The sequence below is a fragment of the Carassius gibelio genome, chromosome B1 (assembly GCF_023724105.1).
Source record: "Carassius gibelio isolate Cgi1373 ecotype wild population from Czech Republic chromosome B1, carGib1.2-hapl.c, whole genome shotgun sequence".
NCBI lineage: Eukaryota > Metazoa > Chordata > Actinopteri > Cypriniformes > Cyprinidae > Carassius > Carassius gibelio.
In genome coordinates, this window is record NC_068396.1 from 5984697 (window position 1) to 6009096 (window position 24400).

A 24400-nucleotide genomic window follows, 5' to 3' on the forward strand; every position below is an offset into this window, starting at 1 on the left:
TTGAGCTGAACATTTTTATTAGCCAAGGTCACCACGCTTGCCATTTGAAGCATTTAGATGCTAACTAACCCAGATATAGCTCTAAAAAGTGTTCTGATTAGAATAATGACGAGTCGTGTCACTGAAGTCCATCATGCATCTTCAGTATTCGAGCAGCGGTGTCTCTCTCCTAAAGCAAATGAATGCATTAAGCAGCATTATCAAAGCCAATCATGTGTTTTCTGATTGTTTGTTGTTGAAGTTTGTATTCTGACAAAATAATGTTACATTGTCATTTAACATTTTTTCACTTTATGCACTTACCATTTTAAGTTCATCAGCACAAGCGTTAAGTTTTTGCCTCAACTCATCTGTCACAGTAACGTCCGAGCGCACTGACCAGCAGCCGTCCCTGAAGCTCACCGGCACAGAAAACACCAAACCTGCTGGAATCCCAAACTGCCCTGCAGATTTACAGAGGTCAGTCAGTAAATTAACTATAAAATATACATTATATAGATAGTCATATTTGTTCCATGTTAGAGAATGATCCCGATAGCCTTGCCTGTACTAATAACACCCAATGAGAAGACGTCCTCTGGAGATGCATCATTATTCCAGGCCTTTAAAATTGTCATTATTCCATTTGTTGTAGATATTCCTGTGGCTTTGTTGGTCTTTGATGAAATTGTGGTACGGTGTTTATGCACTAAATTCATAAAATCTGTCTGCAGCCATTTCCTTGTATATAAAACATGTATAATTACATGAGTAGCAAATAAAACATGCATTTAGACTATTAATGATCTGTTTGGAACATGCACATGTGATGTAATTGAAGATGCCAATTTAGTTTAACCATGTTATGTCAGATTTTTTATTTACTGATACCCTTTATAATGATTCGTAAATGAAAGAGCCATATGGTTTAAATGATTTATGCACCACCACAATTATATTTACCCGTCGTAAATCATTTCCAGGACCTGCTGAGAAAAACCATCTGGTCCCCAAATTGCGCCATCACATCTGAAAACCTTCGCCCTCTGTAGGTCAATATGGAAACTGCCACTGATGTTTCCCCATACAATGACATTAGTAATGTCTGCATATATAATAAAAAGGGAAAACTGAAGCATAGACATCAAAAGACAGGAAAATAAACAATCAATCAAACAAATGAATAAATACTTGATTAAAATATATATTTTTAAGTATTTTAATAAATGATTTAATAATTTACCCATACAATGATTATTAATATAATAGTATATTATTATTATAATTATTATAATAACTTTTATAAATCAATATTTAAATTATTAAAATAATAAAAATATATAGAAAATTATAAAAATAATAAAAACCTAAAAATACAATATAATACAAATATGATAGCATATAATATATATATATATATATATATATATATATATATATATATATATATATATATGAAAATTATAAATACTTTCAAAATGCTTCAAACGGAACTGAATTTCACATTTTATTGCAATTTAATATTAGAACTAATAATTACATTTAGTTAATACTATTTTACCTGCAGTTTTTACTGACAACTTCTGCGCAAGTTGAGTTTTCGCCTCGTATTCTAGTTGAGTTGTCATTGCCACAAAGTTGTGTGGGTCAACAGAGGGTGTGTTCTCAATTAACAGTGAGCACTTCAGATTAACAAAGGAGTCTCCTGCTATAATCACTCGTACGTCTTTTTGTGCATTTGCTTCGATGAGTTGCCCATAGCAGCGAAAACGTTCTGCCACCTGGTTCACCGTGTGGTCCTTGTCATCCTGCACATCATTACTTTCACACGCAGGCTGAAGGTCATCCAGAAAAATAATGAAGTGGGCTTCCTGAAATGCCCGTGTCTGGTCTGAATGGACAGTGACTTCATGTAGCTGATGTTGGGCAAGGTCTTCTGTTTCCATCTTGAGTCCTTGCAGCATTTCCTCAGAGCCGTCAGCGTCCATGAGGTGAAGGCTGAAGGTGGGGAGACCTGGAAACAGCCCCGGGGAGAACAACTGAGGAATGAGGCTGTAGCAGATGGGGTTCAGAGCACTGAAAGAGGGTTATGTCAGGTTAAATGTCATGCATCGTAGCAATAAAAAAATATTGAGACAAAAGGTCCTGATGAAACCTGTTCACCTGCTGATCCAGATGTGCAGAGGTCTGAGGGACATTTGTCGGTGGATTTCCTCCTCTATACACAGCTCTTTAATTTGTTGATTCTCGGCTGAAATTTTTTGCATCAGATCAGAGTTCATATCTGAGGTGATGCCATAGTAACCCTGCAGGAGAGGACAAAAGTAATCATCTTCACATGCAATATCTATTGAATATTGCATTGGTCTCTGGGCATTGTCACTGATCAGTTTCTGATTTAATGTAGTAGCAGTTTACATCAATATGAGCTAAAAAGAAAGGGCTTTGTTTCATTTTAATTAAATTAATATATTGCACTAATTTAGAGCTGGAATAAAACCTGGCACATCCTCTATGCATTGCATATTCATTGCACAGCACCCAGAGATAAATTCTCACGAGATTTTTTTTTTTTTTTTTTTTTTAAAACAGTAAGTTTTCATGTCTGGGCAATGTGTTTCTTGTTCACACAAGATTTGAATGTATTACTGAAATTTGCACTTGGAAATAGAAAGCCGATGTCTCTCGATCATGAGACGATTTAATTTGGATTCAGAGTGAAATCCAATCTTTTTTTATACAATTTTGATGCCCATTTTTACATTACTTCAAGCTTTATTTAGATTTATATATGTATGTATATGCATTTAATTACTATATGTTGTATGTTCTCTTAATTCTGTAATAATTTATCATGTGATGCATGCGACATGATTCATTCAGTGTCAAAATCTGTCTGACATGTATGCTTCAGAAATATCTATGATATGGAATATAAATACAGATGTACTGTTTACATGCAAGACTGGGTAGTTCAATATTGACTTTTCATTGGAAACTTTTACCTGCTGTTAAAACCCCTAATGTTTAGTGTAATACACAACAGCACTCCGCTAGATAAAAACAGCATCAAGAAAAAAGTAAAAACAAATAAATATATAAATAAATATGCATATACATAAGAAACATTTCCAGGCTTATTTGACATGTTACCGAAACAAATAAACACTAGTGTGGCTCACACGATGGCTAAAACACTTCATGTCGGTGGCATTAGCCAATACACTGACATAATAACTAGATTTTAATGCATGCATTCATTGTTCTATGCAATAGAGTTGTCCCACACAAAAAAAAAGAAAAGAGCCAAAAGCCACTGAGAAAACCCCTAATTTATACTGAAACTTCTGCAGAGGTGAGCTCTTACATTTTTCTGATTACTTTGAGATCAATAGATTCCTGTTTTATTTGAGTATCCCGTGCAAACCTGAGCATGTTCAAGGAAATCACTGAAGCCTCCGAGCAGCAGGCCTTTCCCTCCACGATCAGTCAGCTCTCTCCAGACAAGAGGAGAGCACGAGTGCTCCCAGCCATGTGATGCACAGGTGTCCTCCAGCCATTTCTACACAGAAACAATGCTTCAATATTAATAAGATACATAAATGAACACGAAGCTTGTGAACTGTGTGCACATTATGAAAGAGCTCCGTGAACTTCTCAGCTTTACCTCCCAGTCACTGGGGTGCACACAGATCTTGTGAATGTGAAACTCAGGCAGCTTTCTTTGCAGCACATCAGCCAGAAGCTCAGCCTTTGCATAATAAGGACAATCCGCCTTTCCTGACCAACGCAGATCATGTTATAGCATTGAAATGATGATGTTGACACTGACACGATAGACCACACACATCTTAATACCAGGGGTTTTGCTATATATATATATATATATATATATATATATATATATATTATATAACAGTTTCAAAACATACAGACCTGCAAGAACAAACTTTGCCATGTTTTTCCATTCACAAGCGCGTCCGCAGTTGCTAGGTAACCGTGTGTGTTCCATAATGAGGAAACATTTGGAATTTCGCTCTTGTTTTTGATTTTTTTTTAATTGTCCAAAATAAAAATGTACATATAACATGAATTAAACAAGCTATACTTGTGTAATTTAACTGTTATATGGCATTTTTAAGCGGAACTATTGTGAGGCAGTAATCGCGCGCTCGTTGTTTCTGTCAGGACTGCGCTCAGAGTGAGAGCTCTGCACACGTGAGGACCATAGATGAAGGGTAAGATCCTTTCATTTTGTCCATTAACGTGTACGAGATCCTTAAACTGTATGTCTGTGGCTGTGCCATAAATAACAGCCAACATGTAAACATTGCACGGGTTAAACAGCTATAGCGGCGCATTTCTTCAAGGATTCTGTTCAAGGATACGCAGACAAAATAAAAACAAAGCACATCCTCTTTTACGAGTGGGCCTAAATATATGTATTTATTATTAAATGTTTTTTATGGATAAAAAGTATTGTGGCTAAAACATTTTTCGTAACAATAATATACGGAAACTAACAAATAATATAGCTGAAAATAACAAATAAGGCATTTATATATATATATATATATATATATATATATATATATATATATATATATATATATATATATATATATAAGAGTTCAGATGCAAAAGCCTCTAAATGCCATCTGACATTTTCATCTAAAATTAGGATTTTTATCAAGCTCCTATGCTTAGGTTGAGTCATTTTACTTTAATGGCAATGTGCAGGTCCTTTTCCAGGCTATTAAAGTGAAATAACTGAACATAAATATAGGATCCTGATAAAAATCCTAATTTTAGCTGAAAATTTCAGATGGCATTTAGAGGCTTTTGCATCTGAACTCTTCATATATATATACACACACCCATTTATCAATAATTTAATACTTTGATTGTTAATATATTCTTTGCAGCAGGGCATACAGATAAGTGTTAATTCAGTTTTTTCTTTTTTTCTGATTCTAGTAAAATACCCAGATCTTGCACCCAACCTGTGACCCTTTCGGATGTATTCGCAGAAAATGAGAGCAAATACAACAAGTGAACAGTAAGATCAGTTTCAGGCATGATATGCTACAACTGAGCTGAAATAACTAATTATTTTCTTTTATTTTCTTTTTTTTATGATGCTGATGATTTTACAGTAGGAACACAAACTTTAGTAACTACAGAGGTTTCTATTTTACATTTTCATTTGTTGCAGCAGGTTAATCTTTGTCTGAATCTTTGGAGAATCACATGAGCATGTATAAATCCGGTCTGAACATGCTCCGGTGTGCTCTGAGATCCACGCCGCTGTGGAAATGTGACTCTTTTATATGGACGCAGACGTCTTTATGTTATAAAAGCAGAAGCTTTGCTGTGTCCTCTCAGCTGGGGAGAAAAAGCACACGAGGACACGCTTTAACACCAGTCCGGTATTACTGTCAGAGTGCAGAAGAAGTTCTTAATCCTCAGATAAGACAAACAGCTGCCTCTCCAGAGACCAGCGAACTCTCAGATAAAGCAGAACGGACTCCTTTCTACACACACTTGCAGAACTGTTCGTGCCCGGCGGATGTGCTGGACACGGTGAAGAGGTTCCCAGCGTCGCAGCAGCACCTCAGCAGCATCTTCTCACGCATGTGGGAGAGCTCGAAGAGGATGACGGACGAGCAGCGGCGCTGTGAGCTGCAGCTGATGTTTGAGCACCCGGTGTTTGAGGAGGTGTGTGAGCGCACCGTGGCTGATGCCTGGCGCATGAGGAGTGACGATCTGGCCTACAGTCTGCTGGCCATCATCAACCTGGGAGTGTCACAAAACACACGTGTTGTGCAGACACTGCTGCGCGTCACACAGGTGAGTGAAGTCCTGAGAATCTGATCACTTTGGAGGTTTTGTCTAAATCCAGAAATCCACTAGATCCAGAAGAACTGTAGCAATGTATCCAAGACGCTTCCATAAACCCTTTGCCACAGTTCTTCTGGATTGAGTCTGTCTCAGTTTGTTCTGTTTCTTCATGCAATTCCAGAGCACTGGCTGCTCCCAGACTCTTTGTGCAAACAAAAATCTCACTGGATTATTACATTTAATGGCAAAAATAATGTTTGGACATTTAAACTGATACTTCCTACTGACACTCATATATATATATATATATATATATGTCATGACCATGATCGTGTTAGAATCCTTGCTGTCTGTGGAAGGGCCAGAAAGCTCTCGGAATGCATCAAAAATATCTTCATTTGTGTTCTGAAGATGAAATTTGAGGGTGAACAATTAATGACAGAATTTTCATTTTTGGGTGAACTATCCCCTAAATTTTAAATTTTAAATTTTTTAATTTTTTAATTTTCAAGTACCGTATTTTTCAGTCGCAATGGACTATAAGTCGCATTTATTTAGAACCAAGAGAAAACATTACCGTCTACAACCGCGAGAGGGCGCTCTATGTTTTCAGAGAGAGGCTACAGGAGCACTGAGCAGCATAGAGCGCCCTCTGGCGTCTGTAGAAGGTAATGTTTGCTCTTGGTTCATGTCAAATTAATTTTGATAAATAAGTCCCACCTGACTATAAGTCACAGGACCAGCCAAACTATGAAATTTTTTTTGACTTATAGTCCGGAAAATACAGTAATTGTTTATTCTAATAGAAGAGCTAATATTGCTATATTGCTGTGTTTATGAAGTATTTAAAAAAAAAAAATCTGTTTGCCCCATCCAGGAGCGGCTGAATCAGTTTGATATACGGTCTCTTTCGGTGTTGGCTTCCTGTATTCGGGAGATGGAAAACAGTAGGAACGCTCAGGCCCTGAGAGAGGCTTTAAGGTTTGAAAATGAATACAGCCCAATTCTGAAATGAAACATCCGTGTGTGTGTTTTCATCAGTCTGTGTCCTGATTCTGGAAGGTTGTTGCTGAAGGATCGTATTCCTGAGATCCAGAATGTGGTTGTTCTGCAGAGCATGATGCGCGCCGTGGGAAAAAACTCTCCGATACTTCTGAAGAAAGAGCTGGCGGTTAGATTACAATTGATTAGTTATGTATATCACCTAAAATGTGTTGAATGTACAATCTTAAGTGATTCTAAGTACATTTTCTTTATTTAAAGCACAAAAAAAGCTTGTCCAGGTCAAATTTACTCAAATCAAAAGGATACACATAAGAAATGTTTTTTTTTTTTGAATCATTGAGATAACTTATTTTTCTTAACGAGTGTTGTTACAAACCTTATTTATAATTTTACAGTTTAATTAACTTTATAAATTTTGTATATAAAATTTTTAGTATTGTAACTAACATCATATTCTCAATATTATGTTGTTTCTACTCCTAATTTTCTTTTATGACCATGATGTCTCAAAATGTATTTATGCAATGTAAAATGTATTATATTTTGAACTGAGAAACATGTCAGACATGACATTTCTCAAAGGAGAAATGATGATGCTGAGTTCGTAACACTCTTCAAGGCTTTATTGGCGTTTGTTAATGTCTGAATGAAGTAGTGGCTCATCTGCTCTCCCTCAGAACAAAGCTCTGTCATTGGCAGATGGGTTTAGTCCACCCAACACCCAGTACATGTTCTCCAGCCTGGCTGCCATGGGCCTGAACTTCAAACCTCTGCTGGATGTCTGCAGCAGGAAGATAGCTGGTGAGGATGAGCGGATGTTCCCAGAACCACAGTAAACCGTTCGAATGAGTCAATCAAGACCACTTCTCATTTCTTCCTGCAGAAAACGTGCATGAATTTCCCTTCAATAGACTTCTTTCGGTACTGAAGTCCTGCCATGAGCTTCACTACAGGAACTACACGCTCTTCAGCTCCGTCTCGGAGTACGTGGCCAACACATTTGAAATGTGGTCCAACAGACAGGTGCGATATCTGCTGATCTAAGACTTCAGTTAAACTGATCCATGCTCATGTTTCGTGGTAGTAAGTCGAGGACCACTCACATTTTTATTAGAAGATTCATACATGCAGTATTAAACCTTATTTTTGCAATTTAAAAAGAATATTGTTTTTATGCCAGGTTATAAAAGTACCAAACAAATGCCCATGTCTTTTTTTTTTTTTTTGCACATTGACTTCTCTTTGAATAGAATATAGTACATTTTTGCCTAATTTCACTTGAATTATATGATTTATTTTAGTATATTTAGTAGTAAGAGTATTTCTAAATAGCTAAAACAGCATACACTTCAAAAGTTTGGTGTCGGTATGATTATGAATTTAATACTTTAATTCAGCAATTACACTCAAATAGTGACTCAAAAAGTATTTATAATGTTACAAAAGATCCAGAAAAAAACAACACATTAAAAATAAGAAATGTTTTTGAGCGGTAAATCAGCATATTAGAATTATTTCTGAAGGATCATGTGACACTGAAGACTGGAATAATGATGCTGAAAATTCAGCCTTGCATCACAGAAATAATATATTTTTACAAATATATTAAAATATAAAACTGATATTTTAAATTGTAATAATATTTCACAATATTACAGTTTTTGTATTATTATTAAATGCATTCTTGGTGAGCATTAGAGACTTCTTTTTCTAAAAGCATAAAAAAAGTCTTACCAACTGATGCATATTATTAACCATCATTTCACTTATTGGCCTGAATATATTCATTACAGTGTCAGAGCAGAAAGGAGTGTTTATTACTAGTGTCTATGATGAATTGCATAATCCGCTTCAGTGCAGTGCAATTGATTTTTGTTCTTTATGAATAATTTTCTTATGTTTTCCAGGTGATTCTCTTTCTAGTATCATTTGAGAATCTTTTGTTCAGACCCGTGGTCTTGCTGGATGCGTTTGCAGAGAGAATCATTCAGAAGTCCGAAAGCCTGACCCTGAAAGACCTTCTCTCCGTTTTAAAAGTCTTTTCGCTCCTCAATCACGACCTGAAAGAGAAAAAAACACAGTAAGCTTCTGATTCCGAATCACTTACCATTCAGAAGAACATTTTCAAACGTTGCAAATCATTTGCACATCATTTTACAATTAAAGTCGATTTTTTTTAATCAGAATATTTACTGTTAACACTTCCTGCTTTTTAATTAGGTTTCTGGCCAGTGTCACAATGGTCTTAGAGTCCTACCTTCCAAAGATGTCTCCCACAGACCTGTTGAAAGCCATCTACTGTCTGGGATTGCTGGAGCACTTCCCCCAAACCCCGCTGGAGAAACTGCTAGAGAAGGACACACTGGAGCAGCTCCTAGAGAAAGGTTAGTGAGGTTAGTGATTCTACATCATTAAACCGTCACACTTGAGCTGTGATCAGTTCCTGTGTCCTCGCAGGCAGACAGTCGGAGAAGATTCAGAGGTGGCTGCACACGCTGGATCTGTGTTTGCGACTGGATAAACCTCAGCTGACCTCTGTCCCAGACCTGCACATCTCAGTTCCTGCTCCTGCGGTCACAGCCAACCAGGAAGTGCTCAGTGCAGTCAGGAGCATTGTGGGAAATGATGCTGTTCAGGACAGTGTGCTGGAGCAGAGCATTTATTTCATTGGTGAGATGAACCTCATGTTACTGTGCAGCTTTCTGTTTAGTATTAGTTCAAGCTTAGAGTTATATTGCTATTAATGAATTAAACCACAGCAAGGAAGTCAGATTCAAACTAAATAAGATTTTTATTTAAACAAATCTAATGCAATTTAAACAAAGTATAATAAATTGCCAAAAAACACGGCCAGGTCAAGTCTACTCCAATATAAAAGATTAAAAAAAAACTAGAAAATAATTTGCATACTAATGGAAAAGTTTGGGTCAGATAAGATTTTTTTTTAAATGTTTCTGAAAGAAGTATCTTATGCTCAACAGTCTTGCATTTATTTGATTAAAAACACAATAAAACAGTTATATTGTGAAATGTAATTACATTTAAAATAACTTTTCATAAAATTTTCAGCATAATTTCTCCTTCATAATTTAATCATATTTAATAGTATATTATAAATCAAGCAATCAAACTTTATTTACAGTATATAGCACCTTTCAAACAAACCCAGTGCAATTTGAAGTATTTTAAAAGTGATGGGAAAAAAAGTATGTCAAGCAAACACATTACCAAGTCAAATTGACTTTAAAAATGAGAACTTATGTTTTACATAATAATAATAATAAAAAAAAAAGCAAAAAGGTTTTAGCACCATTAAGATGTCAAATACAATGCAAAATACTTCACAAGCTACTTTAAACAAGTTCTGGACACAAAATACAAAGCAACCAAAATAAAATAGAAAAAGAAAATAGTTTATTGTAAAATAATAAATGGTTGAAAATAGAATGATCAACAATTAAATGTTGACAAAACAGAATAGAATATAAATAAATTATACATAAATTATAAACAAATCATAAAACAATAAGTAGGTTTTTAAATGCAAATTATATATTAATTGCATAATACTAATATAATAAAATGATCATATAAATTAATAAGCTAATATACCATATTTTGCATGCTCAATTAAACCTTTCCTACATTTCCAACAGAATAACTTGTTTCAAACGTGGCATTATGGCTGTTTACTATGTTCATGTTGGAGTAGACTGTGTACATGTTGTTTGAAATGCTGTCTTGTCTTTGCTTTAGACTGTGTGATCACACTGCCTCATCAAACAGAAGAAACCTGTGGCCTCAGTGCAAAGGATTCTGGGTCACCTCAGTGTGCCCAAAGGTAAAACACAACACAAAACAGCTGGGATGAATGCTACAAGGTAGTTTTGCAGTCATATTAACCAGCTCTTCTTTGTTCTTTATTTCAGGATTGCAGTGGTCTGCGCCCCGCAAACTTCATTTTGCTTCGGTACAACACATCCTCGAGCCAGCTTGGTTATCAAACTTCGGCATCTTGAAAAACTTGGTTATAAACCTGTTTTGGTAAGGTTCAAATCCGTCAGATATACACTGAATGGAATAGAAGTGACTCTGTTTTTTAGTCATGTATCATTATCATTATCGTTATCAACAACACGAGATTCAACCGACCATTCAATCTCTGGTTTTCTCAGTAACATTCCTCCTATATTTCTTGTGTTCAGATTCCTGTCCTTGAGCTCAACTCAAAAACTGAGGAAGAGAAGATTGAAATGCTACACAAGCTGATTTTTCCTGCACAGAAATCCACTGCAACACAAGAAATACTGAACAACAGTCAGAAAACAGAGTGAAACTCACTGTTCCTAAGAGAGCGACTCTGTTCTATTTAATTCCCCCTCATGCATGGAGGCCAATTTGATCTTACTCTGAGACAGATATATGATACATAATATTTATTGATGTATAATATCAATATTGTACAGTTATGTATTCTTCCTCCTACACCGAGATATTAAAATCATTGAAAGAATAAATATGAAGTGAATTTTTTTAATAATAAAAAGCTGACTTTTTATTTTTTTGTGTGTGTGGTTTTAAATTCAGAAAAATGTATTATTTATATATATAAATATATATAATTACTAAATATTATACAGCCAAAAACAATGTGCAAAACCTCAATTATGGAAGTACTAACAGCAAAAATTCGAAGGATTATATATTTCCATAAAAATAAATATTTAAATATACATATATATATTTTATTATCTTCCCCATTATACTCATTTCACGCTTGATGGCGATGTGGGTCTTTTCAAATAGCGATTCGTTCGCCGTCGAAGAAGAATTTGAGCTCGTTCTCTGATTGGCTGAAAGTAGAAACGCAGGAAGCGTGCGACGGCGCTCACGCGCGTAAGTGTGTTTACATTGCGTGTTACTGATGCAGTAAACTTAGTCATTTTCTACAATGTCCGAATTAAATGATTATTTAGAAGGAAAGATAACGTTCGAGGAGTTTGAAAGGCGGAGAGAGGAAAGAAAAGCAAAGGATAAGGTAATAATATTCCGCTTTTGTTCTCTCATCAGTATGAACGTGTCTGAATCTCCAGTCTGTTACAGTGCATATATAATGTGTGTACATTAAGCGCTTATTTTGGAGTGTGATCTTTACATGCACCATGGTATTGTTGAAGTGTTATGGAGTGTTATGTGCCTCGTGTTGTGTTTCTGGAGCAGAAGGGAGAATATGATGAAGCAGCTGATCAGGAGGACACTTCTGAACCGAGCGCTAAAGAAACACGGAGCCGTCACACAGGTGCTATATCACTATATATATATATATATGTGTGTGTGTGTGTTTGTGTGTGTGTGTGTGTGTGTGTGTGTGTGTGTGTGTGTGTGTGTGTGTGTGTGTGTGTGTGTGTGTATGTCCCACAAAACACATTAATATAACCTCTAAATCAGGCATTAATTTAATTAATGAAATATTAGATGATTTTGTATGCATCTTGATACCAAAGATGTAACGTATGAATTTCAGAATAATATGCATGCTGCAGGCTGGAGTAGATAATTATCTTTAATAACACTGTTGAGAACCAGTGCGTAGTATATATTTGTGTATAGAGTAGTAAGAGATTTATGAGGCAAAGAGGTGAAAAACATTAATTCTATGAAATTATTTATTAAAGTTAGGATAAACGTATGGCAGAATGCACACAGAACAAAATATAATAACTTTATTGTGGAATGTGTGTATTAAATAGGAAATGTATTTATAAATTAGACTACCATTCAAAAGCTAGAGGGTAAAAAGATATATTCAGAAATATTATTATAGTTTGAAATAACTGTTTACTAATTCAGTGTATTTTCAAATGTAATTTATTTCTGTGATCCAAAGCTGAATTTTCAGCATCATTCCTCCCAGTCTTCAGTCTTCAGTGTCACATGACATGATTTGATAAGCAGAAGCTCAAAAGAAAATGTATTTGTTCATTTGATTTTATTTGTAACATTATAAATCTCTTTAACCTCACTTTTGAGCAATTTAATGCATTCTTATGAAAAGTTAATTTATTACAGTACTTTGTTTTTTGATCCAAAAATGTGATCGTAGGATTTATTGATTGTCTGACAGATAATATATCATATTTTAGTTTCATATTCTTGCTTGTATGGCAAACAGATCAAGAGCATTTGAAAAAGGCAGGTGGGAATCAGTATTCAGCGTCACACAACTTCACACCACAAGCTGTGTTTTGTGTGATCTCTAACAGAAACGGCAGAAGAAGGAGTCAGTCCATCTGTTCAGAAAGCGTTTGCCTCCATGATCGGAGAGGGACTGGAGGAGTGTGTGGAGGAGGATGAAGATGATGAAGATGGGAAGATGGAGTGGAAAGACATCGGAGAGGAGGATGGAGACGACGACGACGATTATGAAGAAGAAGAAGAGGAAGAAGAAGAGGAGGACAATGATGGCAATGAAGTCACACCCGGAGATGTGTTTGCCTTAGAAATGGAGCTGAACCGTGAGAATAAAAAAATGATGAAGGTTGGTAGATTGCCCTGCTAGGTCAGAAGCATTAATAATCAATGACAATAAAATATAAAAAATATATATATTTTACATTTTGATCTAGTTGCATATGCTAAAATGGGTTATTTATTATTATTATTTATTATGTTTTGAGTTTTTGCATAAAGAAGTATCAGAAGAGTTCTCTCTATTTTTTGATGCATTTATATGCATATGTCATGATGCACACTTGATGCATACAATTAGTATTCTTTAATGATTAGTTATGATTTTATTAGATTCATTTATTTTAAGATTAATCCGTTTTTATTTGTAGTTATTATTTTAGGCATTTAAAAATGCTGATTTAAGTTAAATAGTTAAATGTGTATTTAAACAAAATATACAAATATTTTACTAAAATTATATATTAATATAAAAATAGTTAATTCATTATATTTTGCTTTATAAATTCAGGAAGTACTTTAGTAATAGATTAAGAGTTTCTAAATAAATAAATATCAGAAATAACTTTTTGCTAACGTATACAGGTATCAATAATCACTGTTTTTGATCATGATAATTGTATAGCATTGATCAACTCTTCAGTTTATTATAAGCAGATTGGTTTGTTTCTGTTTTTCTAGGAGAGACGTCACCGCAGTAAGTTACCACGGGCTCTCAGAGGACTCATGGGAGAGGCGAACATCCGCTACGCCAGAGGAGAAAAGGATGATGCCATCCTGATGTGCATGGAGATCATTCGCCAAGGTGAGTTTTGTTGTTGTGGTTATTTGCTGTGATGATAAAAGTTGACCCCGGTCACTCGAACAAAAAGAGACACAGTGTTTTGATTGTAGTGGTTTCTTCACATTAATCAGCAGTGTCGTTGAATAAACCCTCATGTCTCTCTCAGCTCCTCTGGCATATGAGCCGTTCTCCACACTGGCTATGATCTATGAGGATCAGGGGGACATGGAGAAAGCGCTTCAGTTCGGACTGATCGCTGCTCATCTGAACCCCAGTGACTGTGAGGAGTGGGTCAAACTGGCAGACATGTCCCTGGAGCAGGACAATGTCAAACAAGCCATCATCTGCTACACTAAAGGTCAGGATGCGTATCTACACTGCTGTTCAATGGCCTGAATTATCTTCTGCTCACCAAGCCTGCGTTTATTTAATTACAAATGGAGTAAAAGAGTAACATTTTGAAATATTAGTACAGTTTAAAATAACTTTTTTTAATGGAACATAATTTAAAATGTAATTTATTTCTGTGATGCAAAGCTGGCTTTTCAGCAGCATTACTCCTTTGTTGAAAACAGTTGTGCTGCTTATATTTTTGTGGAAACCATAATACATTTTTTCAGGATTTTTTCCTGAATAAGAAGTGCAAACAAACTTTTCTAACCATGCATTTATAACCAGGCCTTTACTGTCCTTGCTGATCAGTTTAATCTATCTATCTATCTGTCTGTCTGTCTGTATGTCTGTCTGCATCTGTCTGTCTGTCTGCTATCTGTCTGTCTGTCTGCGTCTATCTGTCTGTCTGTCTGTGTCTGTCTGTCTGCATATATCTATCTATCTATCTATCTTATCTGTCTGTCTGTCTGTCTGCATCTGTGTCTGTCTGCGTCTGTCTCTCTGTCTGCATCTGTCTGTCTGTCTGCATCTATCTATCTATCTATCTATCTGGAGTTTTATTTCTGTACTAATAACAATAATATTACGGTACTTTATAAAAATTCTGTATAGAATATCTTTTTTGTTCATTATTTATAGTTGTTATAATTATTCTTATTTGTTCTTGTTGTAAATCTGTCGCTCTTCATATCTTAGAAAAAAGTTTCTTAAAATATTTGGCTTGGCTTTAAAATCAAATAAAAAGTGAGATGAAGTGTATCGCTGTTTACTAACAGTCAATCAGGTGACTCTAATTCAGCAGAGGTTAAAGTACTGAGATGACTTTGTAAAATGTGTTTCAAGAACATGATGTCTACTGCTTTGTTCGCAGCGATTAAATGTGACCCCAGTAACGTTCAGTACCTGTGGGAGCGCTCAAGCCTGTATGAGCAGGTCGGGGAGCACAAGCAGGCCATGGACGGGTATCGCCGCATCCTCAGCCTGCTGCCTCCCTCCGACGGAGAACAGTTCATGCAGCTCTCACGAGACATGGCTAAGTACGATGCTCTCATCTTTTGTTAGACAAGGTTTTTTGCCCCGTAATTTAGTTTCAGGACCTTCCACCCTTTCGCTGACTAATAAACAGTTTTTGCTACTGTACCTTTAAGACTTCACATGTAAGTAGCCTCTGTTATTATCTGTATTGTTGTTTACATGTTAATGAGCTCATGGTTGTTCCATTAATGCCATGACAGCTTCTGAAAGCTATGAAGTACATATCTCTGCTTGTATAGTCTGTAACCCCAGAACTGTGCATGTGTTTATTTCAGGAGTTACTATGAGAGCAGCGAGTTGCCGTCCGCTATCGGAGTCATAGAGGAAGCTCTGGAGAGTCATCCTGAACTCGTCTCACATGAGTGTGTCAACATGGCTGCTGAACTCTACATAGCCAATCACCAACATGATAAAGCTCTGGAGGTGAGGTCAGAAAAGACTAGCAGGCTTTCAGTGGCAAACAGTGAAATATAGAGAGCAGAACAGGGTAATGGATAAGACGTGATGCCATTATGTAACTATCAAAAAGACAGAAAAAATACTGTAGCTAAAGTTAAAGTGGCTCTGTAATTGAAAAAATTGAGTAGGAATCGGAGTAGGAAGATGATTTAAATCCTTTGTAAATATCAGTGCAGAATTACGTGAAATAATTCGGTATTTTCCACAATTAAGTTGCTAAAATGTTTACAAACAATTTATAATATATATATATTTTAGTCCAATATTATAAATAACAATGAGCCTATGCATTATATTTACCTTAAAGACTGGAACTACTGTATTAATTAAATCTAATGAATATAGAAATATGAATTGTATTATTAGTAATGAATAAAGAAATATAAAACATTTTATGTCAGTGCACACTTACATAAAAATAGTATTCTGTAATTATTTAAGATTGTTTAGCTATTTTAATTTTTATATTAATTTATTTTTATTATTAAAATCATTGTTTATAATGTAAAAAAATGTTACAAAGTGGTGATTTTAAACAATATCTTTACAATTTTTAAACTATCTCATGTCGTAATTCACACTTGATGCAAGATGGTTCTAAGTTGCTCACCTTTTTACAACTATTGTATTCATTTGAATGGAAATGGTAAAATGTTTGCATCTGTAGGTGCTGGTGAAGTTTTGTGGGATCGTTCTGAAAAGAGAGGAGAAGGAGGAGACCGAGACGCAGACGGAGACGGCTGACAACACGTCTGCTCAAGACACAGAAGGAGACGAGGAGAAAAAAGAATCCGAAGAGGAAAAAGGTAAGACAAAAAATAAATGTTTTGTCATAATGTGTAATGCTGTACCACAGGTAATGATGATAATGAAAACAAATAAATAAATGTTTAATAACAATGGCATGTTTTCTTCTATTCATTGTGTGCTTTATATTATGCAGTCTTTGCAGTGTAGATTTTAGTTTGGCAGGACTAGTCTGATAGCATTATGTTTTGAATGCATAGGCAAAATCATAGAGGTGGAGATTCCTGATGATGTCCCCATTGACATCAGAGTGAAGATGATGGTGTGTCTCATCCACCGGAACGTCATCAAACCTCTGGATGTAAGCACATTTACACACGTGCACAAGCTCTCATTTATACAACTCGTTTCCAACTAACGTTTTTGGTTTCTAAACAGGTTTGTTTAAAAAAAATGTCTCGCCTTGTATTGAATACGTTTTAACTGAACATTTGCAAACCCATGCCTTCTATTTTAAGGAAAATATTTGTGTTTATTTTAAATTGTGTATATTCACAAATACCTGCTGAATGCTGTTTTAACATTTAGAAGGAATACTTTATATCACTTTACTTTAAGGTTGTACATGTTGTTACACACATTACATGCACTTCCTATTATACTAACAATCAATTATGCATAATTACATGCAAGTAATTCTAATCCAAACCTTTACCATATAGTAAGTACATGTAATTAATTAATATTACTCCGTTTTTAAATGTATATATTACACTGTTACAAGGACACCTTAAAATAAAGTGTAACAGCAACATTTTAACACTTAAAATGAGCAAATGACATCTTTAAAATGATGGAATAAATGTGATGACTGATGTCTCATCCATATTTGATTTTCTTGCCGGTGACATTTCGGCTTTAGCCCATGCTGACGTCACTGATGGAGCAGAGCCCAGAGGAGCTGGGTGATTTGTATTTGGACGTGGCCGAGGCTTTTATGGAAGAGGGCGAGTATAACTCTGCCCTGCCTCTGCTCTCCGCCCTTGTCTGCTCGGAGAGATACAACCTGGCAGTCGTTTGGCTCCGACATGCAGGTTCCATGCTTTATTGCACTAAATCTGGAAAAGCAATGATTAATATTAGTTAAATGACGTGACATGTCATCTTGTTTGCAGAGTGTCTGAAGGCGCTTGGTCATTTGGAGGTTGCAGTAAAGAGCTACAGTAAGGTTGTTGAAATGGCTCCACTCCATCTAGATGCGCGTCTGGCCCTCTCCACCCTCCAGCAGCAGTTGGGACGTCCCAACATGGCCCTCAAGGCCCTGGAGCCCATGTATGATGCTGAAACCCTTGCACAGGACTCTTCTGCTGCCCAGCAGGTAGTTCAGTTCTTTTATCTAACCAGGTTAAAACCAGATTAAAATCTCTTTACCTAATTTACCTATGGTTAAAACATGTTATTTTGTTAAAAGTAACTTAAACTCATTTAGTGACGCTAACGTGGTAAGCTTTATGGTATCCTGTAGGTAATTCTAAGGGGAGGTGGCATTATATGTAAAACCTTTTTTCCCTATCTCTGTTCGAACCCTAGGAGCTTTGAGAAGCATCAAATCATTTGAGCAGAGTTTGTAGCTGTTTGTAGTTTTAGTTTTTATATCAAGTAATGTGTTGGGACATTCATATATAGTATATCACCATAATCCAACAAAGGTAGAAATGTTGCAGATACCAGATATTTTCTACCATTAAATGAATATATGGTTCTGTTTCTGTAATAAAAACCAAGTTTTAGCTTAAGTTTGGAAATTAATTTGTCAATATGCACTTTAAAACTTAACTGACTATCCAATACAGTGCCCAGATATCTATAACAAATAACACATTCAATTTTAGTGCCTTGCAATGATAAAATATCAGGAAAGATTTTTGGTTCCACTTTAGAGGTCGAAAACATCATTAATTTAGTCTTATCTATATTTAAAACACGCTTAAGTTGACAAAGGCGAGACTGAACATTATTAAATGCTGACTTTAAACCTTGAAGTGCTTGTGAAGCTGATGACGTGAAGCAATAAATAACAGTATCGTCTGCATAAAGATTATTTTTATTGTTTGGGATGTTATCACACATATTATTTATGTATAATGAAAATAAAATAGGTCCCAAAACTGATCCCTGAGGGACACCCTTTGAAACTGACAGGACAGATGACATACAGTCTTTCAAGACCACAGACTGTGTTCTACCTGATAAATAGCAGAATAGCAGAATCAGAAAGACCAACAGTTGCAAGTCTTTTTAAGTTGTTTAAGTAGTGTTTTAAGTAGTGTTTGTATGTGTGGACACTGAGTTGAGCTTGTGTTTGATTATGTGTGTGCTGTTTTTCAGGAACTGAAGCTGTTGCTGCATCGCTCGACTCTTCTGCATGCTCAAGGACGCACTGATGATTACATTGATACTGTACTGACCATGCTGTCCATGCTCCTGAAGGTCAGAATCAGACTGTGCTAAATATCTGATAGTGATGTAAAGAGAGCCGTGTGTGACTTGTAGCAAGTATAATATGATATATACATAATAAAGTTCTGGCAGAGATGCACAGAAATGGCAGCATATACTACCATTCACTAATATTTTTTTATAAGATAAGTCTCTTATGAGCACCAAAGAAGCATTTATTTGATCTAAATAAATAAATAAATCAAATTAAAAAAAGAATAATTAAAAAAGAATAAATACAAAAACGTTTAATATTATTGCTAATTAAAGTAACTGCTTTCTGTTTGAAAATATTTCAAAGTGTAATTTATTCCTGTGATGCAAAGCAGAATTTTCATGAATGAAGAGCTTTTAGGCTCGAAACGTCAACTGTGGTGAGGACATAAATATTTTCTTCTTTTGGAGCTGATGTGTATATCTGATTGATCAGACTATTTTTCATTAATTCATTACTTGCAACTGTGTATAATATATTGTCAGATTCAGTTTAATATAGGTATACCATATATTTTTTAAACACATTGTTTATATGAAAAACTGAAAAAAGTTGGCACACCTAGGCTCCAAAAAAAAAAAAAAACAATTAAATAATGTATATGATTATCACACAGAAAATCTTTTTAATAGTCTGCCATCGTATTTTATCTATACCTGAATAATCTGATGAATCGGGCCGTATACAATTGAAGCAGCCTATATCAATGTTTATTCAATTACCCAGCTAATATTGGTAGCAAACCACTCTTAAAGCGCTAGTTGTTAATCCCTGCTCTCTGACTACCAGGTTTAGGAGACTCTAAATGAATCCTCTCCATCTAAAGTTTGTGTTTTCTGTTTCGTGAAGGTGGCGATGGTGAGGGCTAAGGTGTGTGTCGTCTCCGACAGGTCCTCTGGAGTCAAACATCTGAAGCTCATTAAAGTGTCAAGCAACAACCTGACAGAGATTGTCGACCAGGAGGCAGCGTATCTGGATGTGATAGGTGAAGCACATCAGAGTTAGCTACAGTAACACTCATTCATTGTGCCTCAGTCTTGAGGATCACAGAATGAATTCTACCATCGATAATGTTTACATGCTACAACCCAGCATTCTGGTTCTTTAAAGTCAACAAATTGTCTCCACATCTGGCTTAGTATCTCAATGTCTTTCTCTCTCAGGTAAGACGAGTGTCCTCTCTCGAGACGACTGGTGGAAGCTGTTACTGCGCTGTTTGGCCGTTCTGTGCGAGGTGAAGCGCTTCGCTGAGGCCGAGTTATTAGTGGACTCCACTTTAGAGTACTATTCCTTCTACGACGACCGCGTGAAGCGCAAAGAGCTGGAATACCTCGGCCTGTCCGCCGCCTTCCTCGACCGCAACTTCCGCAAAGCTTATGACTACATAAGGTCAGATAAATCTGTCTAAATATTCAGCATCCTAAAGAAATAAAATCAGCCAATGAATCAAAACCTGGTTTGGCTTATTTGATTTATTTGAGGCATGTTTAAAACACAGAATTTACATCGAATTTTCCATCGAAAATTTTATTTATTTTGGTGTAAGATGTAAAATGCACGTTTTCCTATTCTTTGTTTTAAAATATTTTTTTTTATTTCTTGTTTATACAGTATTTAGCTAATTTGATCATAGTTTTATCATGTTTAAAACACAGAATCATGCATTGTCCTCTATTTTACTTGTTCAGTTTTTAGTTAAAATGATTTATTGATTAATTTAACTGATTCATTCATTCTTATTATTTCATGTATATAAATTGAACACAATAAAAAATATGTTTAAAACAGACAAACCCACATTTACCACCAAAATAAATACAGTTTGCGAGGAAATGTCGGATTGGGAGTTTCATGCATGAAACCATGATCAAATTAGCGGCATAAACAATCACACAAGGGCCAACATTCGTTTAAATCTCAAGATAACCTCAAGTCTAATATCTGAGAAATGGTTCTCTGAGGAATAGTGGGTTGAAAATCAAGTTGGAGGCTAAAAGTTTCTTCATTTGATCGCAAAGTGGAATTAATTTGATTTGAGAAGTGGCTTTAAGTGACCATTTGGTCTTCTTTCTCACTAGAGAACTTGTCTTTAAGTACTTTCTATATGTACACTCTATCTGTTCCAGGTTGATGTTAATGGACAATGTGGAACGGACTCAGCTGTGGAACGTGTTTAATCAGGTTACCCTGCACTCTCAGGATGCCAGACATCATCGTTTCTGTCTGCGTCTCATGCTCAAACATCCCGACAACCATGCGCTCTACCTTCTCAACGGACACACCTCGCTGGTTTCTGGGACCTTCAAACATGCACTTGGTATGGTTTAGACATTTGCTATCCCACAATTCTGGTGTTTATTACTAGGTTTTGCACATGAGTGTTTCATAGGTAGTTTGCGTTTGAGTATCGTCATAATTGGTGAAAAATGCACCATTAAAAATGTTTTATTACTATAACTATGATTAATATACTTTCTCTTCACTGATTAGGTCAGTACATGCAGGCGTTCAGAAACCAGCCCGATCATCCTCTTCATAGTTTGGTTGTGGGTCTCACATTCTTTCACATGGCTTGTCAGAAGTTTGTCATGAAAAGGCATCCACTCATTGTGCAGGTACAGTAAGATGTGTGTGTTTCTGAACTTGTTACCTTTGGGAGTAAAGTTGCTGAAATTTCCCTTCAAGTTAGCTTTATTAGATTGTGCTATTAAAAAAATTTAAAGAAAGAAAGAAATTATAAAGAAAAAAAGTTTTGGTTTAATAAAGTTACTTAATTTATTATAATATGTTTTTTTAATTGTTATATTTATACATTTTGCCCATTAATTTACTGCTTCATTCAAGGGGGTTGTATTACAAATGTATTTGAGTTTTTATTTTATTTAATTTTATCTGTTTTTTTTTTCATATGCCCATGTGGCAGTAATGAGAATTTATGGGGCAAATGTGCTTAATTGTCATAAATATAATGACTAGTCGCAAAAACTCTTAATGGTCCTAAAGTAAAGTTAAGTAATAATTGTATTAATTTTTTTAATGGGAGGATGTCAACAAGATGTCCCTGTTTAGATAGATAGATAAATAAATCCCACATGTTTTGGTTGTTTATCAGGGTTTCTCGTTCCTGTGGCGCTATGTGGATCTCCGAGGTCATTGTCAGGAGTCTCTGTATAATATCGCTCGGGCTTTACAGCAGCTGGGACTCGGTCATTTAGCCATTCACTACTACGAGAAAGCCCTCACCCTCCCCCCACTCAAACTGGAGGTAAGATGCTTTCAGTTTAATATCTGTATGATCCAACATACATCCATAAATCATCCCAGAGATCTCCCAAATTCTCTCAACATGAAACACATTCAGAAGCTCTGTGCTGTGTGTGTATATATATATATATATATATATTAGGGGTGCTCCGATCACGATCGGCCGATCGTTAATGCGCATTTCGTCAGTAAAGCCGGTTTTCTAATCAGCGGTTAATTCCATCAGGTGTGTGATTTCACATAGAGCAGCTGTTACTACACAGAGCCGTTGTTAACTGAGAAGATGGGCCAATAAACGCTGAAAATTAACGTGATTTGCGCATCTTCTCTATTAACAACGGCTCTGTGTATTAACAGCTACTCTATGTGAAATCACGCACCTGATGGAATTAACCGCTGATTAGAAAACCGGCTTTACTGAGGAGATACGCATAGCGATCGGCCGATCGTGATCGGAGCACCTCTAATATATATATATATATATATATATATATATATATATATATATATATATATATATATATATATCCACATATTAATAGGCTGTTTTCAATGCTTTATGACTTTAAATGATTTCTCTTGTCATTTGAAGGGGATTGATGATGATCAAGTGGACTTGAGAAGAGAGATTGCCTACAACCTGTCCCTCATTTACCAGTCCAGTGGTAATAAGGAAATGGCCCGCCATGTCATCTATACGTACTGTACTGTCTGACTCGATGCGTGATCAGACTCGGGAGTATAGTTGATTTTATAAATGAATTTATGATTTTTTTTTTTTTCAATAAATGTATTTATTAAATCTTTGCATCGAGTATGATTTTATGTGTAGTTCAGGTGAAGAATGAGTTTTCAATTCAAGAAAAACTAAATCAAAGAATTTAAAGTACAATACAATTGTCACCTTTTTTGGATAAATAGTATAAAATATGATTTTATTGGAATCCTGTAGCTGGAGTTTGAGTTTATGTGCTGTTAAGTAACGTATATAGGAAAGCTAAGCTTTATGGAAACACCTAATATGGAGATTAATTCAGCTCCAAACTGACTTTTCTTAACACTTTGTTTTGTAAGTAATTCAGCCTTGTGCTAACTTTTTGTAAGGGTATTTATTTTAATACAGTGCTTTCAATAGTTTACTAAAATGAAAATTTGCTGAAAATATATTCGCCCTCAGGTCATCCAATATGTAGACGAGTTTGTTTCTTAATGAGAACAGATTTGGAGAAATTTAGAAATAATCAACTGTTCATCAGTGGCTCCTCTGCAGTGAATGGGTGCCGTCAGAATGAGAGTACGATGATAAAAACATCACAATAATTCACACCACTCCAGTCCATTAATTACATCTATCATGTCTTGTGAAGTAAACATCTGCTTGTTTTGGTCGGTACAGTTTTAGGCGACCTGTTCTATTATAAAACCTAATTGTTTTTGTTTTTTTCGTCTCCACCCTTGTTAACCCCCGACTATAAGAAATGAATCAGTTCACGTTATTGAATCAGTTCATTTGAATCATTACCATCAACCGTTTCCAAGCAAACGCTCCAATGAATCCTTTGAGTCTTCACAGAAGTGTTTCAACAAGTTGTTTCCACAAGTATCCAAACAGAGCAGCTTTAGTGTCTAGACCGAATGGCAATTTATTTTTTAACTGTTCAGTTAAATTACATTTATAGTCTAATATAATGTTGTGTAGCTACAACTTATTTTAAAGGTGGCGCTATTTACTCGGAATGTTGTCTTGCAATGCACAATTTTATTTTCGGTCTTTAGCCGCTGTTGTTTTTAGCATTTCACCGTGTTGTATTTTTAAGCTACCGTTACATGTTAACAGAACTACTCAACTTGTAAAATACATTTAATGTTATGTAACTACTCTTTGACGACTATTTTGTTTAACTTTAGCTTAACTCTCTCAGTCTTACATA

At 35.5% G+C, this 24400-nt stretch overlaps 3 protein-coding genes across 4 annotated transcripts; 2 read left to right on the top strand and 1 right to left on the bottom strand.

The window, feature by feature from the left end:
- On the bottom strand, positions 1 to 3937 carry mdh1b (malate dehydrogenase 1B, NAD (soluble)). The gene is made up of 9 exons (XM_052545832.1): positions 3916 to 3937; positions 3647 to 3759; positions 3407 to 3541; positions 2143 to 2285; positions 1541 to 2055; positions 943 to 1084; positions 545 to 720; positions 304 to 443; positions 1 to 169 (listed from the first exon to the last, which is right to left on the bottom strand). Exons 1-9 carry the CDS (start codon positions 3935 to 3937, stop codon positions 119 to 121), a joined length of 1437 nt encoding a protein of 478 aa, XP_052401792.1. The 3' UTR covers positions 1 to 118.
- Positions 3938 to 4143: 206 nt separating this feature from the next.
- On the top strand, positions 4144 to 11383 carry fastkd2 (FAST kinase domains 2). 2 transcript variants are annotated; one of them, XM_052547204.1, is made up of 13 exons: positions 4144 to 4217; positions 4957 to 5038; positions 5195 to 5829; positions 6698 to 6801; positions 6883 to 6991; positions 7503 to 7626; positions 7709 to 7848; positions 8733 to 8905; positions 9046 to 9209; positions 9283 to 9495; positions 10582 to 10666; positions 10755 to 10869; positions 11031 to 11383. In XM_052547204.1, exons 3-13 carry the CDS (start codon positions 5230 to 5232, stop codon positions 11157 to 11159), a joined length of 1956 nt encoding a protein of 651 aa, XP_052403164.1. In that variant the 5' UTR covers positions 4144 to 4217; positions 4957 to 5038; positions 5195 to 5229; the 3' UTR covers positions 11160 to 11383. The 2 variants fall into 2 exon arrangements, with proteins under 2 accessions (XP_052403164.1, XP_052403165.1); XM_052547205.1 differs by having other exon boundaries at positions 4163 to 4217; positions 5198 to 5829.
- A 296-nt stretch (positions 11384 to 11679) lies between these two features.
- On the top strand, positions 11680 to 23276 carry gtf3c3 (general transcription factor IIIC, polypeptide 3). The gene is made up of 18 exons (XM_052547241.1): positions 11680 to 11863; positions 12046 to 12124; positions 13089 to 13363; positions 13975 to 14098; positions 14244 to 14435; positions 15342 to 15507; positions 15781 to 15928; positions 16632 to 16770; positions 16972 to 17072; positions 17634 to 17805; positions 17887 to 18089; positions 19100 to 19201; positions 20055 to 20190; positions 20369 to 20594; positions 21332 to 21522; positions 21696 to 21820; positions 22318 to 22470; positions 23062 to 23276. Exons 1-18 carry the CDS (start codon positions 11777 to 11779, stop codon positions 23182 to 23184), a joined length of 2742 nt encoding a protein of 913 aa, XP_052403201.1. The 5' UTR covers positions 11680 to 11776; the 3' UTR covers positions 23185 to 23276.
- Positions 23277 to 24400: the final 1124 nt, after the last annotated feature.

What these genes read in the sequence shown, in the direction of transcription:
- mdh1b (XM_052545832.1), bottom strand. Translation starts at nt 3,937, where the DNA reads ATGGCAAAGTTTGTTCTTGCAG. An exon ending in GGCAAAGTTTGTTCTTGCAG is followed by an intron (nt 3,760 to 3,915) that starts GTCTGTATGTTT and finishes TGCGTTGGTCAG; the next exon opens with GAAAGGCGGATTGTCCTTAT. An exon ending in ATTTCCTTGAACATGCTCAG is followed by an intron (nt 2,286 to 3,406) that starts GTTTGCACGGGA and finishes CCTCTCCTGCAG; the next exon opens with GGTTACTATGGCATCACCTC.
- gtf3c3 (XM_052547241.1), top strand. Translation starts at nt 11,777, where the DNA reads ATGTCCGAATTAAATGATTATTTAGAAGGAAAGATAACGTTCGAGGAG. An exon ending in AACACGGAGCCGTCACACAG is followed by an intron (nt 12,125 to 13,088) that starts GTGCTATATCAC and finishes GATCTCTAACAG; the next exon opens with AAACGGCAGAAGAAGGAGTC. An exon ending in CGTTTGGCTCCGACATGCAG is followed by an intron (nt 17,806 to 17,886) that starts GTTCCATGCTTT and finishes TCTTGTTTGCAG; the next exon opens with AGTGTCTGAAGGCGCTTGGT.
- fastkd2 (XM_052547204.1), top strand. Translation starts at nt 5,230, where the DNA reads ATGAGCATGTATAAATCCGGTCTGAACATGCTCCGGTGTGCTCTGAGA. An exon ending in GGAGCAGCTCCTAGAGAAAG is followed by an intron (nt 9,210 to 9,282) that starts GTTAGTGAGGTT and finishes GTGTCCTCGCAG; the next exon opens with GCAGACAGTCGGAGAAGATT. An exon ending in GCAGAGCATTTATTTCATTG is followed by an intron (nt 9,496 to 10,581) that starts GTGAGATGAACC and finishes TCTTTGCTTTAG; the next exon opens with ACTGTGTGATCACACTGCCT.